This window comes from Poecilia mexicana, unplaced genomic scaffold (genome assembly GCF_051168715.1).
Source record: "Poecilia mexicana isolate PSO_F unplaced genomic scaffold, ASM5116871v1 scaffold_13, whole genome shotgun sequence".
Lineage (NCBI taxonomy): Eukaryota > Metazoa > Chordata > Actinopteri > Cyprinodontiformes > Poeciliidae > Poecilia > Poecilia mexicana.
In genome coordinates this window covers 9,087,654-9,103,622 of record NW_028263382.1, presented here as the reverse complement: position 1 = coordinate 9,103,622, position 15,969 = coordinate 9,087,654, and the positions used below count along the sequence as shown (strand labels likewise).

The following is a 15,969-nucleotide window of genomic DNA, read 5'->3' as shown; positions in this document are numbered from 1 at the left end:
AATTATTAACTTAAGCTTCTATGTGTTGCTGAAAAGTCACTTGTAAGTTAATTTTGTCTTATTTCAAGTGCAACAAGACATTTTAACTATAAACTAAACAAAAATAGCTGTAAATGAAAGTGTTTGTTTTGGTGGACTCACGGTCCAGCGCAGCATGATCTGCGTGTCGCTGATGGCGTCCGTGGCCAGGATGTGCGGTCCGACCACGGGCCGGTCGGCCTTGCGGGGGCTGGCGTTGGGGACCTGGTACGGCTTGGAGGGAGTGCTGGGCAGGCTGTCGCCGTACGTGTTCGAAGCCAGGACCCGAAACTTGTAGGTGGACCCTGCCACACGAAAACATTCAGATTGAAAAATACTTTTTTGATCCCAAAGGGAAATTAAAATGTTTTCTCAACTCATATTAATTCAGATTCTTCAAAGAGTCATTGTAGATGGAGATGGCAGGAAAGATGGTACAAAGCAGAGTTGGGAAGTAACTAGTTATATTTCATTTGTAGAAAATAAATGTACTTTTTGGAGTATTTTTACTTTTTACTTGAGTAAATTTATTATGAACTTCAGTAAAAGTTTCTGGATACTTTACACACCGTTTTAACTAAAAATTCACCAGACATAGACACACACCTGCAGTTTTTGTTAAAATTCCATAAGTTTTATTTTTAAAGAAATTGATTATGAATTTTTATTTGTGTTTATGATTTATGTAAATTATTTTAATTTTGATCTTTAACATACCAAAGTTTCCACGTAACTTTATATTTTGATCCGTCTGATGATGTAATTTTTGAATATTAAATGACTGATAATTTGATCAGTTGAGTCGCCTTTTTAAAGTTCTCCACCCAACTCTGCTAAGAGTTGTTGCTGTAGGGGAAAATCTGGCTGGATTAATTTAGATTTTCCTGACTAACATGAAGCCTCACCAGGCTCCAGATTGCGGATTTCCACCGACAGCTTCAGAGGTGAGATGTTATCCGCCGCCACGATCCACTCCGCGCTGCGGCCGCGCCTGTACTCCACTCGAAACGCTGTGACCGGGGAGCCGCCGTTTGCTCGAGGGATCCATGCCACGTAGACCGAACTGTCGGTTGCCATGGAGATTGTTGGACGGTCCGGAGCTTCTGGGACTGTGAACGAATCAAATGAACATCAGGACTCATGAAGACAGAATTGCAGTCTTTACTCTGTTGCCTAACATGCTAACATAAGTGAACATGATCAGGATAGTCTTTAAGCTAATATTAACTTCCTGGCTAATTTACACATAAAAGCTCAAGTTTACTTACAGAAAGGATTAACTTAATGTTACCCATAATGTTAAGCTAACATTAGCTTCTTAGCTAATTTGGACTCCAATTCTAATGTGGACTTTACCTTTTGATACCAACTATAATGTCACAAGATGCTCAGTATTCCTCATTTTAAGCTTGGTATAAAGTTAAAGTATAAAGTTTCTCTAAAATTATGACTTTATTCCATTACTGAATGGATTAAGATAATGTACCAATTATTATAAGCCAACATGATAATGAAAGAATTTAAGCTAATGCTAGCTTCCTAGCTAATGTCAACGCCAAAGCTAAAGTGAACTTCCAGAGCAGATTAAGTTAATGTTACCCTTAATGTTAGTGTAAGCCAACGTGATAATGAAAAAATTTAAGCTAACGTTAGCTTAACGGCTAATGTTAGCTTACACACTGCACTTATTAGTTATGAGTACAAAAGAATGTATGAAACTTTGAAAGATGCATACTCACTATTACAGCTCTTAGTCACAGAGACAGAGGCAGAAGGGGTGGAAGGAAAAGAGGGTTAGCTGAAGAAAGAGATGAACCTCCAAGCAAAAAGTGTAGTAGCAAAGTGAGTAAAACATGCATACAATGTGACCCCAATGCTGTGTGCAGACTGACACATTTTCTGCTTACAGCATTTCTCTTCCAAGGAGTCGTTACATGCTGTCAGCTCCTGGTTCATTGTTTGTGCTTCCATGCAAAACATAGCAGAGATCTTTCTTTCTTCCTTTTTTTAAGCATTAAGATGTGTGTAACTAGACCCAGTCCCTCTCTTCCAGTAAGTCTGCAGAATCCAGAATGACGGGAATGATTCTGTCATACTGATCTGGTCTACACCTACGTCTGTCATGGAGGACAACGCCGTAGTTGGTCTTCGTGGGTCGGTCCTCTGGAACCTTGGGTGGAATTGGGATGCTGGAAGGCTTGGAAGGATTCTTATTACTGGGAGAGATGGTCTTTTCTGGAAAAAATATGAAAAAAAAAGCTGGGAGTGAGACAACATTAGCAGCAGGAACCAGCAGCAGATTTAAAGCTGATGAACAATTTTCTATCTTGCTGTGTATCCTGGAATTTTAAAAAGTACATGGCTGTAAATGTGAGAAGATGAATGTAATTTTCTGGATCTTCAGAAATTTCTGCCATGTTTGAAGTGTCTTTTGATGAACTTCTGTTCTGAATAGAGCATCTTCATTGGGATGAAGCATGTGGAATCAGGAGATGTCACTGTTACTATGAAGATGATAATCTGGGAAGGAATTTTTAATGTTCAATGGATGCCTTCAAGTGATCAAATAGCTGGAATTAGAGAAATTTCAACATTGATTTCTTTACAGTTTGAACGTGTGGAAACCAGAGATGCTAATGTTGATTTTTTAAAAAGCTGCTCAAAAACTATTTGAGATTCTTTTAATATGCTAATAATTTCCATTCAAATACAGATAATATAACCATTTAAAAAAAAATAAAAATTTTTATAAACCTGAACACTGATAGTCATAAAAGTCTTAAAAGTTTCTGACTCTGGAAAACTTTGCAACACAACAATAACATTGTTGTTTTCATGTATCTAAACTAGGACTGGATAATAAGTCATTAATAGTATATGTCACGATAGACTCATAATATCATTAGATAATACGCCTAATGCAAATTTCAATAATTTCACTGAATTCTGACCCAGAACCGCACAGCATTCTGGGTGATGTAGGCAGAGGAACGGCTTTAGCTGCTAAACCTACAGTGGCTAGCTAAGAAAAGTTAGTTGAATCAACTCACCCATTCTTTGGTTTCCTAGCAACTCGCCCATTCTTTGGTTTCCTAGCAACTCGCCCATTCTTTGGTTACCTAGCAACTCGCCCATTCTTTGGTTACCTAGCAACTCGCCCATTCTTTGGTTACCTAGCAACTCGCCCATTCTTTGGTTTCCTAGCAACAACCTGCTGAGTAACTTGCACAGCAGCAGTTTCAGTTTTCACCACTCAGTGACTCATAGCTGCTTAAAAGTAAAAATTAACACCACCAGTTTGTCAGTATTTCAGATATTTAAAACCAAAAAAAAATATCAATAAATCTGGATATTGAGTGATTTAGACCGCTTTTACCGTGATCCGTTTTTCAGTCATATAAACCAGCACTAATCTACACCAAATATTTTCACTGTGCAGCAAATCACAAAATCTTACCAAGTATGTTTGGTCTAGTTTACCATGGGAAAATGTGTTGTTATAAGTGAGAAAATCTGCCTGTGATAGTACTTTTCCTGAAATCTTAAAACAAGCTCCTTTATCTTTCTGGAAAGTTACTTGCAAGTTAGTTTTGTCTAATTTCAAGCACACTAATATATCTGCAGTGAAAACTAGACCAAAAACACGTGTTGAAACCAGTTTATTCACCGTTAAAAGTGTGTTTTGTTAGCTGGACCGACCTTTTCCGGTGCGGAACGTGAGCATGGCCGGCTGACCCTCGCCCGCTGCACTCCGAGCCACCATCAGGACCTCGTAGAGGCTGGAGGGCTCCAGCTCCGACAGCCGCAGAGTTTTCTCGCTGCCGGGGACTCGGACCGTCTGCCAGCTTCCCACCACTGCTCCCATGTCGTCAACCTGATGCAGAAACACACAGATGCCTGTAAGCAACAGGGAATTTGCTTTTTTCAGGTCAGCATTTTTTTTTAAAGCTCAGAAACGAGGCCTGGGAGATTTATGTCACAATTTCCAACTTTAGCAAAATTGAGTGCTGCTGCCAATGCTGTCCTTAGTGGTTTTGCTGCAGTTTTATAGTGAGATGGCTGCTGAATCAGAACATTTTTTAAAGGGGGAATAAGTACTGAAGGGGTGTCCAAACTGCACTGTCACATGGGACAAAATTGCCGGAAGAAACTAAAATCAAGCAAATAGTGTAGTTTTTTTGTTGTACAAAATGGATGTTATTCATCGTGGATTAGGTCTGGGCAGTAAGGCTGAGAAATGTATCACAATATAAGCATTTCTTATCAGTCGATATCAATGATTATTGATTAGTTTTATGTTTTAGATAATAAAATAATTCTTTAATATGAATTTTTTTAAAGTATATAATTAAAACAAGACATTATTCCCTTGTTAAATTAGACCAAAAATACTTGGCAAGCTTTTGTGTTTTTGCTGTGTAGTGAAAATATTTGGTTTCATATCAGTTAGTATCCATAATTATTGATTAGTTTTTTTGTTTTAAATATCTGAAATATTGCCAAACTGAAGACATGACCTGTCCTGTCCTGGTTCATCCACAGTTCTCACCCCACCTCGTTTTTTATTTTTAAGCAGTTATGAGACAAATTGGCAGAACTTTAAGCTGCAGGTTACTCAGCAGGCTGTTGCTAGGTAACCAAAGAACGAACAAGTTGCTAGGTAACCAAAGTGAGTTACATAGAGTGAGTTAGTTGGTGCCACCAATCTTACTTAGCTATTTTATATGCTGAATATTTAAAATGATATGAGACGTATCATATTTGTTAAGTGTTATCATGATATTTATTATTATTGGTTTATTTTTCAGCTCTATTGTAGATCCAAGCTTAAAAATTACTTTATTGCTGTATTTCAATAAAAACTCCTAGTTTTCAAATTATTTTGGATTTGACTGAACAAATGTTCCGTCTTTTTAAGCATTTGAGCCACTTTCTTGCAAAACACTTGCTATATTTAGCCAAGTTTAATAATTTAAATAGAAGCTGATTTGGCTGCAAAGTCGGCGTTTCACTTAATGTCTCTGGATAGATGTGATTCTATTTATTTTAAAAATTTGGTTGTAAAAATATGAATAAACTGCAAAAACACAAAATCTTACCAACTAATTTTGGTCTAGTCTTTAGTGCAAATATCTTAATACACTTGAAATAAGACAAACTAACTTAAAACTAACTTTTCAACAAGATATTGAGGCTTGTTTAAAGTCAATAATTTCTTAATATTTATTTACAAAAGTTCACTGGCAGATAAATTAACTGCCAATGGTGAAAATGTCTTGTTATGGAACAAGAACTTTTTCATCAATATTAAGGAATTATTGACTTAAAACAGGTCTCAATATCTTGCTGAAAGTTACTTATTAGTTTTGCCCTATTTTAAGATATTTGCAGTGGAATACTTGGTAAGGTTTTGTGTTTTTGCAGTGTACTTTGTGCAGCACTTAACATTTCATTAATATTTTTACTTTAAAAAGTCATCAGCCACCTCCTTACATTTTTGATTCACTCGCTTCAGTCACTTCAGTTCAGAGGGAATAAAAATGGCAGCAGAAACGTTTCTCACCTTGCGGTATTTAACAAAGTAAGCGCTGATGGGACTGCCTCCGTCTCGGCCCGCTCTCCACTCCAGGTCGTAAACGTCCGGTTTGTGCGTCTGCGGCGGGCTGATGATGATCGGCGCCTCCGGAGTGGGCCGGTCGCCGCTCCGGTCAGCCGGCGCGTTAAACGGGTCATCGTCTTCGGTCAGGAAGCTCTCGTCGCTTTGAATCGGATGAAACGATGGTGAAGCCTGGGGCAGCAGAACGGCAGTGGATCCCAACTGTGGATCTGCGAGGGAAAAAATATCAGATCTACGTCAGAGGAGACAAAATCTGAGATAAATCACATGAATTGATTACGGTTCACTTACTGGATGTGTCAAAACTTAAGGTCTAAACTCTAAACCGAACATCAAAAAAGTACGGAAGAGGATTGGATCCACTGATGAAAAACATTCACTTTAATCTCAGAATTGCAGCCGCGTATTTGGGCCTTTGTAGACAGAACATAAATAAGGAGTAAATTTCAGCTAAAACCCTGAAATGTACTCAGTTGTAAAGTTTTAAAGTTGTCCAGTGAGTCAAAAAAGGAGAAAAGCTTGATTTTTTCTTCTTGATGATCAGGAAATGAAAAAACTAAATGCAGGTCTTAAAAACAAGTTGTGAAATAGATAATTAATGATAAAAGTGTGATTTAAATATATAAATTAATGTAAAGCCAACAGCATTATTACATTTTTGTCCTTTAAAAAATGGATCAAGAGAAAAACAATAAATAAACCCTGAAATATTAAAAAAATAAAGTGAAAGAAAAGTTAGCTTCTATTACAAAACAACATTTTAGGAGGAAATCGTCTCCAGGATGTGTCAGCTTTCTGCTGAGATTTATGCATCATCAGAATCTGAACCTTAATTTATATTTTGATCCGTTTAAAGTTGCAGAACATTTACAGCAGCCTCAGCTGTGCTTCACAACAAAACAACATCACAGGCAGACAAATGATGAAACACAAAATAAAATTAAGTTTAGTAAAAATAATAATAATCTTTCTCCTCCAAACCGCTGCGGCTTGGAGAATCCAAACAGCCGACACAAACTGGACGCTGAGGTCAGAGCTGAACTGGGAGCAGTGGGAGGTTTTCTACATTTCAGGGCTAAGTGTCCCGTAACAAGCTGCTGGTGCCGCTGCGCGCCGGCCCGCTCTGCCGCTGCGCACCGGTCCGCGCTCTGCCGCTGCGCGCCGGCCCGCTCTGCCGCTGCGCGCCGGTCCGCGCTCTGCCGCTGCGCGCCGGTCCGCGCTCTGCCCCTGCGCGCCGGTCCGCGCTCTGCCGCTGCGCGCCGGTCCGCGCTCTGCCGCTGCGCGCCGGTCCGCGCTCTGCCGCTGCGCGCCGGTCCGCGCTCTGCCGCTGCGCGCCGGTCCGCGCTCTGCCGCTGCGCACCGGCCCGCTTTGTAAAACAAACAGGCCTGAAGCTGGTAACACTAGACCTGATTCCTGGACCGCGGCCAGCTGTCACACATTCCACACACCGACCAGTAAAACACCCGAGAGAATCGGACCTGAGTGTCCGGAGAAACAAACATGGTTCATTAGGGAGATGCACAAGGATGGTGAACACCTGAAGCTCACTTTGGTTTGTAGGGCTGAAACGATTAATCGTGATTAATTGATTAACTAAGTTAGCAATCGATTAATCTGCAACTGCAATTGATGACAACTGAAGGGAGCACAGTTACTTGGTTGTGCTGTAAAATAGTAATATGTGCCTGGAAAATATATTGTACCGCCTCTTTAAGGATCGCAGCAAAACAAACAACTGAATGCTGAATACATACAATGTTGTAAAAATACCAGATTAAACAAAATGCAGAATGCTAATTTCCGTCAGTAGTCTCATAGTTATAGACAGAAATGTTTTTACAACAGTAAAGTCGCATAAAAATGATTTTTCACAGATAATCTACCAATATAATCTGTAGTAATAGTCCTGGGAGGATTAAGATGACTAGATTCTCAATCCTCTTCTGAAAACTACGCAAGAGGATTGAGGCCATTGGAAAAAAACTAATTGAGACTTTTTTTCTCAAATTTCTATCTTTTTGTTAGAATTCTAGAGTTAATCTCAGAATTCTGTTTTTTATTTCTCAGAATTCTGACTAGAAACTTATGAATTCTGAGAAAAAAGCTAGAATTTCCTTCTTTTTTTTCAGTGGCCCTAATTTTCTTCCGTACAAAAAAACACCTCATATGTTATTGGAAAGTATTGAGGGCGTCCTTTTCATGGTGATGGAAAACATTCATACGGAACTCAAAAATAACCCATTTCAGATTGTTTCCCCTGATTTGTTGCAATAACAGTTTACTCTGACTACGAAGGGCTTGATAAGCTCTGCGCCTGGTACCGCAGAGTGTTTACTACATCTCCTGATAGTCGGCCCTGGCTTCTGCGTATGAAGGTGGTCTGCAGAGACTGATCCCAAGTCTTCCTGGTGCGGTTTGTGGAGGGGATCCTGTCTGATCTGAACTCCCCGTGTCTCGGCATTAATCAGCCAAGGAAGGAGGCCTTGGCACGGGAGAGGATTGGAGGCTCGTGAGGGGGAGGAGGGCTGTGATGTGTTAATAAATAAAAGGCAGTTGTGTACGATGTTGACAGCTGGGTGGTCTGGACCTCGTCATAGCCCTCTGCGACTACTCCTTACATTCCTGCGTCCGGGGCTTATCCCTGACGGTGCGCACAAAGCTCACTCTCACGCTCAGTTCAAGGCTCAGGAGGAGGCGGCCTTGGCTTTGGCCTGCACCCCCCCCGACCCTCCTACAGACACACACAGAGTCACACAGAGAGCAAGGACGCCCTGCAGATACTGTATGAGCAGACCTGCAGAGAGCCAACACAAACTTAGGGTGGATTCACAACTGATTTGAGACAAAATTGCAATATTTGCTACATTTTCAGCTGGGGCGGTTCACGTTCACACTGCACTGTCAAACAAACCAAACTAACTGAAAAATCTGTTCCCCTCCTCGCCTTTGGGTGGCGCTGTAGCAAGAACCACTCAAGGAAACGACAAAAATCTCTGAAGAAGACACTGAGCGCAACTTTCTTCCTCACGAAATGTACACAAAAATGGAGTGTTGTCAGATTTTAGCAGTTGTAGGATTTCTCTAAAAACAAGTTATTTTTCCCGCTAGCTCTCTTCTTCAGAGGTTTTCATGTCCAAGTGGGATTCACAGAGGGCTGGACAATAAATCAATAACAATATATGTTGTGATAGATACATGATCAATATCAATAGATGATACGTCTGATAGAATATTCAGTAATTTCACAGAAGTTCAATCCAGAACTGCACAGCATTCTGGCTAAGCCAGGTTGGTGGAATTACTCACTCTTTGGTTACCTAGCAACTCACTCACTCTTTGGTTACCTAGCAACTCACTCACTCTTTGGTTACCTAGCAACCCCCACCTGGTTAACTGGCGCAGTAGCAGTTTAAGTTTTCTCCACTGTGCCTCATATCTACTTAAAAATAAACAACAACGTGGAGTAAAGACTGGATGAAACGGGAAACGTCACACGTCTCAGTATTTCAGATATTTAAAGCAAAAGAACTAATCAATAATTGTTGATATCGATCGATGTGAAATGCTATTGCCTGACATTCGCATATGAATTCGAACCAGGTTAAAGTTTGTTGCTTCTTGTATGCAACGGTGACAGCCAGAGGAAAAACAAATAAATGTCCATCCTAAAATAAACATTTTCACCACACGAGCTGAATTATAGGGGAAAAAAGTCCTCAACCTTCAGTTGAATATTTAATGTTGTAAACTGGAAATAAGAGCTGAAAATCACCAGGGTTTGAGAACTTTCCATTAGTTGAGAGAGTTGAGGTCAGCCGAAGCTCTCGTACCTGGCTGTATCGTGAGGATCCCATGCGCCTGCGCCGAGCCGATGCCGTTGTCCAGCAGACACTGGTACACACCTTCATCCTGCAGCGTCGCGTCTGACACCACGAGCGAGGACCCAGAGATTTGTAGGCGTAGAGATGGAGCGACAGGTTCGGCGTTGAACAACCAGGTGACGTTCGGGGCCGGGTTTCCTCTCGCTGAGCAGGTGAAACGAGCAGAAGAGCCCAGTGGAACAAGCTGGTCAACCGGACCGTCGACGATGGAGGCGGGCTCTGTTAGAGAAACAGTCAGACCATCATCAGCACCAAAACGTCTGCAGACGTCCTGGGTTTTCTTTAGTGCCGTCAAGCAGTTAAAAAAATTATTCTTAATCACACTCTAGCTATTAAATACCTCCTTCTGCCACACTTCAATTAAAATTAATTATGGACAATTATGTAATTGTCTGCATTATGTAAAAAAAGCGCATCAAAATCTTCTGATTAAAGGCATACGACCAAAAAAAGAGTAAATTTTTGCCAAAAACTCAGATTTTTAGATTAATCTCATACATTTTCTTTGGAAAAAAACAAGGACATTTCTGAGCTCCAAAAGTTTAAAATTTCCCTGAAAAAAAAACCTGAAAGTGAGATTAATCTCATATTTTCTAGAAAAAGAACATGGAAATTGGTGAGTTTGAAAAGTCGAAAAGTGAAAGAAACTCAAAAATTTATCTAAATTTTTTTTGAGAAAGAAACTTTTCAAAAGTTTCTGAGTTGAACTTCTGAAAAATTGAAAAAGTGCAAGAAAAAATGAAGAAATTTTGAGATTAATCTCAGAAAATTTCTAGTTTTTTTCTAGAAAATATCCAAGTTTGAAAAATTGAAAATTTGTGAGAGAAAGAACTAAGAAATTATTTCCACTTTTTGAAACTCTTATATTTTATAGAAAAAAAGAAGCTAATTTTTGACTTTTCAGACTCAGAAATATTCTAGAGAAAAAACAAACTTCTGTGTTTTCTGGGAGAAATGTACTCCTTTTTTAATCCATATATCCCGTTGTTTTACCGCGTTAACTTTGACAGCCGTAGTTTTATTTCTCTTTCTTACCGAGGACATTTACAGTGTAGTCGGGTCCGATCGCGGCGCCCCGCTCGGTCTCGACCCTGCAGCTGTAGCGCCCTTCATCGCTCCTCGTCAGCCGGCTGAACTCCAGGTTGTTGCCTCGTCTCTGGAGCGAAGGCCTGGATGCCCGGACCTCCTGACCGTTCTTAAACCAAGTGGCTGTAGGCGCAGGACTCCCGGTGACGACGCACTCCAACGTCAGCGGCTCCGAATGCAGCATCGAAACCGACAGCGGAGCGGTGGGATAAACTATCCGAACCGAGGAGGAGGAAGAGGATCCTGCACACAAATGGGTAACGAATCACTAACAGGAAGTAGTAAAAACAAACAGAAATCTGCATCTTTTTACGAGTTTTACTGACGTTTGACTAGCAGCTTGACGCCGTGGGACTGAACAACGGTTTCCCCGGTAACAGGGTTCACGGCGCCGCACTTGTACATGCCCTGGTGCTGGGCCGACACCGAGACAATCTGCAGGTTGCCGGATGGAAGCAATAAATAGTTATCTGAAAAGAGAGAACAGCACATTCAGTTACAGCGTTTAGTGGGTTACATGTAACAAAAAACACAGAGCAGGGTGGAGAATTTCTCTTTTTTATGCAGCACAAGTAAACTTTCACCTCCTTTTGATAACCAATCCGTACTTTACAGTTTTGGCTATTTTAGATTTTATTATGAGACGGGATGTTTGCAAGTAAAACGTAATTTTAAAAAAGAATGAAAAAAGAAGACAGAACTGCTGCTATTAATAACTTTTGTACAGTTTTGGCTTCATTCTGGTATATGATATTTATTTTTTTAGCAATTTGCTTTTTTGAGTCTACACTCGATTAATAGATTACTAAATTAGTTAACGATTATTTCAATAATAGATTAATCGTGACCGTTTCATCCCTACAACGATCAACTGCATTTGACTATCCTGTACCAAAGTGTGAATCGGATTCTGATATGTAAATATGATTAAATAGATTAATCATAGCTAAATGTGATTAATCGATTAATCATTCTATTTACATTGAAGGGTTTTTAATTGAAATGTGAAATAATATTTTTGTACAGTTTTGGTTTAATTGCTGCTCTGAATGCTGTTTTTAAGCAACTTGCCTTTTTCTGAGTAATTGATTAATTGATCAATTACTAAATTTGTTGATTATTTCAGTAAATGATTAATCATAATTAAAAGTAAACATAATCACAATATGATTATGAATTCTCCACCTAAAAGTTAAGCAAGACCATAAAAAGACTAAAATTAATTCTATAACTAATAAATCTAAACGGTATTTAACTAATAATAACAAGCAAACAACCAACTAAATTAAACAAACAAAAAGTCATAACAAAATGAAACTAAAATATAATCAAAAACTCAAACTTTTATGACCCTGATATGAACTGGAAGACATTTGTTTTGCAGAGAGCAGTGAGAGGTCTGGCTCTCCATGAAATCAATCATTATTAAAGTTAAACTGTCCCGTGTTTACGTAGTTTCAAACAAACCTCTTGACTCTTCGATCCAGTCGCCTCTGACTCTCAGTTTGGGCCGAGCCGGCGGAGCGCTGCGCGGCAGCGGACACTCTATGACCGCCGTGCCGCCTTCCTGCGCCGACACCGCTGGCCGTCGCCCGGCTTCATATTCTGATATTTCTGCATGAAACGGAGAGAAAAACACCCACTGAGCCACGGCGCTACTTGAAGTGAAGCTGTTTGTGTTGGATCGCCGGGTTTGTTTATTGTTGCAGAGAGGGATTCGGTTCGTGCCTGATACGGCTTCCGATCGGGGTCAAGCACTTAACGTGGAGGCCAAGAGAAAGCAGCGTCCCAGCAGGAGCATAACACGCTTCCACACAGGAAAGCCCAAGGCTCATTAAGGATGGCAGACAAGAGGCATCTGGACGGCTGCCTGACTAAAACTCCAACTGCTTCCTTCCCGTCCGCCACTCAGCGGCCGGCAGCCGAGGCTACGCTTCCTTTCTACTTGTTCGAAACGCATAAATGGACTTCCTTTACTCAAGGATGCTTCCTCTCTTTCTTCAACGCTCTTTGAAGTGAAGTGTGCAGATTATGATCCGTGGCGATACGTAGCGATACATAGCGCCTTTTTATTCCTCCATTTGGGTCTAAAATCAGCCCAAACACTTAACAAAAGAGGAAAAAGAAACACCCAGCTGTTTTTTGGCAGTAAGTTAATGTTTTCTGGTGCCTGGAGAGTGAGCCGTTGAAAAAATATCCCGAATGTAACGTCACAAATCGGCACCGTTACTTAGCAACCCCAGCGGAACTCCACCCATCGCCTAGCAACCCAAGCCGAGTCCAGCACTCTGTGCTTTCTTAAAAATTCAGAAATACAAAAATACTTTATTGATCCTAAAGAGAAACTAAATGCTGTGGTTAGACGGGTCACAATAAGTAGTAAATAAATTAAAACAAGCTCAATAATCTCTCTCTTTCTACCAAAGGTTGGATGACTAAAGTCTTCATTCAAGTGCTTTTTTTTTTAAGGATAATTTTGTTTACAGACTTCATGATTCATTTTCTGTTTAGTTTATTAATTTTGGATATGAAAAATGTCTTCCAGTTGCAGTGTTAGAATTTAAAGTTTATTGATCTTTGAAACTGTGTTCTTGCACTATTACCATTATATTACTTGAAAATGATTTCAAAACAACAATATTAATGTTTATTGAAATAACTTCTGGGGCAATTTATTGTCCAGAAAATGTGTTACTGTGACAGTCCCAGATGTCATTAACTCAGAAGTCTTCAAAGAATTACAGGAAAAATCTCCTGTAGCAGTCTGTATGGAAGAAGCTTCTGACTAAAGACAATGAACGGGTTGGCATAAGTCTAAGGTGTTATAAAAAAATATGTTCATTATATTTTTTGCAAAAATCATTCTTAAATAAAAAGTTTTTTGTCTGATCAGTTTTGGACTCCTTTCAGATCGAGTTGTTTTAGGGTTTCTGTCACTTTAGATCAAAATTAGCTGCTGCTGGCCACGTCCCCAACTCAGTGTTTACTCTCACACATGAAAATAACTGCAAACAGATGTGCAATTATACAACTGTACATCTTTGAAAAGCATTAGTAGAGCCTCCTACACAACCAACAAGAATGCAACAAGTGGTTTCTGAATGGCAAGTCAACAACAAAACACTGTTGTTCTCTTTTCCAGCAGCCATTGTACATGGCATACAACCAGCTGACCAAACATACTGGAGCTTTGCTTGCATTGCTAGGTGACGGGGTGGGTTCAGCTGAGGTTGCTAGGTAACGGAGCAACGCGCCTTGAATGTGTCTTAATCGGGAAGATTTTGAAACTGCTCCTTTTCGAGACACCAAAAACTGGCTGTGTGTGTTTTTTTAAGAGCTTTGGCTGTTTTTAAAAGCAGCTAAAGAACAAAAACATATAAAATGTGAATTATGTACAACAGGTCCCATTTTCAAACAATAAAATCGGTTTACCGCCCAGCTCTAATCCGTACCTGCAAGAGCCACCCGGGCGAGGCGGCTGGCGACGGCCGGCCCGCGGCCCGAGTGCGCCACACACTGATAGACGCCGGCGTGGTCGGGCGTGAGGCTGGAGATGACCAGGGAGCCGCGGCCAAGCTCCACCCCAGGCAGCGCGTCCCGGTCCAGGGGACGGCCTCGGAAGCGCCAGGAAACCGCCGCCGACGGAGGGCTCGCTGAGCACTGCAGACGGACCGCAGAACCTGGACTCTGGACCACAGAGGTTGGCTCAGAGCGGAGAGACGGATACTGAGCTGGAGAGAAAACATGACAGGAGAAACGGGTCCAGAAACGTGAATCATCCGATTGCACCGCATTACGACATGCAGACTGGGATTTCTCACTAATAACATCAACACTCGGAGGCTCCGACACTCGGCAACATGCTTTTCCTGACGAATGCTAGGAACAAAAAAGCAGCAAACACCATTTAGCAGTGGTACATTAAATGTCACCGTTTAAAAACTGATGGTAGTGAAAAAAAATTTATAAGCACTTTTTCATCAATATTAAGTCAACTTAAAACTTAAAACAAGCTCAGGTTTCCTGTTGAAAAGCTACTACATTAGTTTCTCTTGTTTCAAATGTACTAAGATATTTGGACTAGAAACTAGACCAAAAATATTAAAATTATTGATTAATCGTGATTAATCAATTATTAAAATAACCGTCAACTCATTTAGTAATCGATTAATTGTTAATTGCAGTATAAAGACTCAAAAAGAGGCTATTTGTTGAAAGGACAACATATTCAAAGCAGTAATTAAGCCAGAACTGTCCTAAAAATATAAAAATTAGCATTTAAGATTAAAAAACATCTTTGTCTGTAAATCATTTCTACACAGAACTCCTCAAGTTGAATAACTTTAACTTCACCTGGTTCAAATTCTGTAAAAATAAACACCTCGTGTTAAGCATATCCAATTATCCATCCATCCATTTTCTGAACACCCTTGTCCCTCAGTGGGGTCGGGAGGGGTGCTGGTGCCTCTCCAGCTAACGTTCCGGGCGAGAGGCGGGGTACATCCTGGACAGGTCGCCAGTCTGTCGCAGGGCAACACAGACACACAGCCATGCGCACACACACACACCTAGGGGCAATTTAGACAGACCAATTAACCTAACAGTCATGTTTTTGGGACTGTGGGAGGAAACCGGAGTACCCGGAGAAAACCCACGCATGCACAGGGAGAACATGCAAACTCCATGCAGAAAGACCGGGGCCGGGAATCGAACCCAGAACCTTCTTGCTGCAAGGCAACAGCTCTACCAACTGCGCCACTGTGCAGCCGCATATCCAATTATTAATCAGTTAATATACAGATCTGTTCCACGCTGTATGAAGTCAAGCAGAAACTGCTGAGCTTTTCACATATTGTAAATATTTTTCTTAGCTGCAGATGATCAAAACATTCTCTAAAGAAATGCTGCTATTCCATTTTAGGCAATAAAACATTTAGTTTCTCATTTAAAAAAAGGAATGAAATACCTTGCTTATATTTTTATCCATTTCTAATGTTGCATTAAAAAAAGGCTTAAGTGGTTAAATAAAAAATCTCTGGAACAAAACAATTTTTAAAAATCCAATTAATCGACAATCGATCGACAATAATCTGATTGTTTTCTGCCTGTTCTGGTTTCCATTTTCCAGTTTTTATTTTTGCATTTTAAACTTTAGATCAGTTTAAAATGCAAAAACTGATGGGCCACACTTTCAGGGGCCAAAGTGTGGCCCATGGGCCATTTATGGCCCCTGAAATGATTTTGATCGGTCAAATCAAAATTTGGCCAACATAATATTTAAAAAAAACTGAATATTTGGATATTGTCCGTTTTTCTTTATTTTATTTTAGATCTTAAAGGATTTATAGATTTCATAAAAAAATGTT

General features: G+C 40.2%; 1 protein-coding gene across 1 annotated transcript in view; it reads right to left on the bottom strand.

Annotated features, from left to right (window-relative positions):
• cdon (cell adhesion associated, oncogene regulated) overlaps window positions 1-15,969 on the bottom strand; it is a 56,103-nt gene that overhangs the window by 13,350 nt on the left and 26,784 nt on the right. Inside the window, exons 3-12 of the mRNA XM_015010465.2 lie at window positions 14,056-14,334; window positions 12,071-12,217; window positions 10,930-11,073; window positions 10,553-10,846; window positions 9,467-9,736; window positions 5,582-5,844; window positions 3,718-3,892; window positions 2,134-2,253; window positions 924-1,127; window positions 142-323 (exon numbers count right to left, since the gene is read on the bottom strand). Coding sequence (XP_014865951.2) covers window positions 142-323; window positions 924-1,127; window positions 2,134-2,253; window positions 3,718-3,892; window positions 5,582-5,844; window positions 9,467-9,736; window positions 10,553-10,846; window positions 10,930-11,073; window positions 12,071-12,217; window positions 14,056-14,334 — 2,078 coding nt within the window. The remainder of the gene's footprint in view (window positions 1-141; window positions 324-923; window positions 1,128-2,133; window positions 2,254-3,717; window positions 3,893-5,581; window positions 5,845-9,466; window positions 9,737-10,552; window positions 10,847-10,929; window positions 11,074-12,070; window positions 12,218-14,055; window positions 14,335-15,969) is intronic.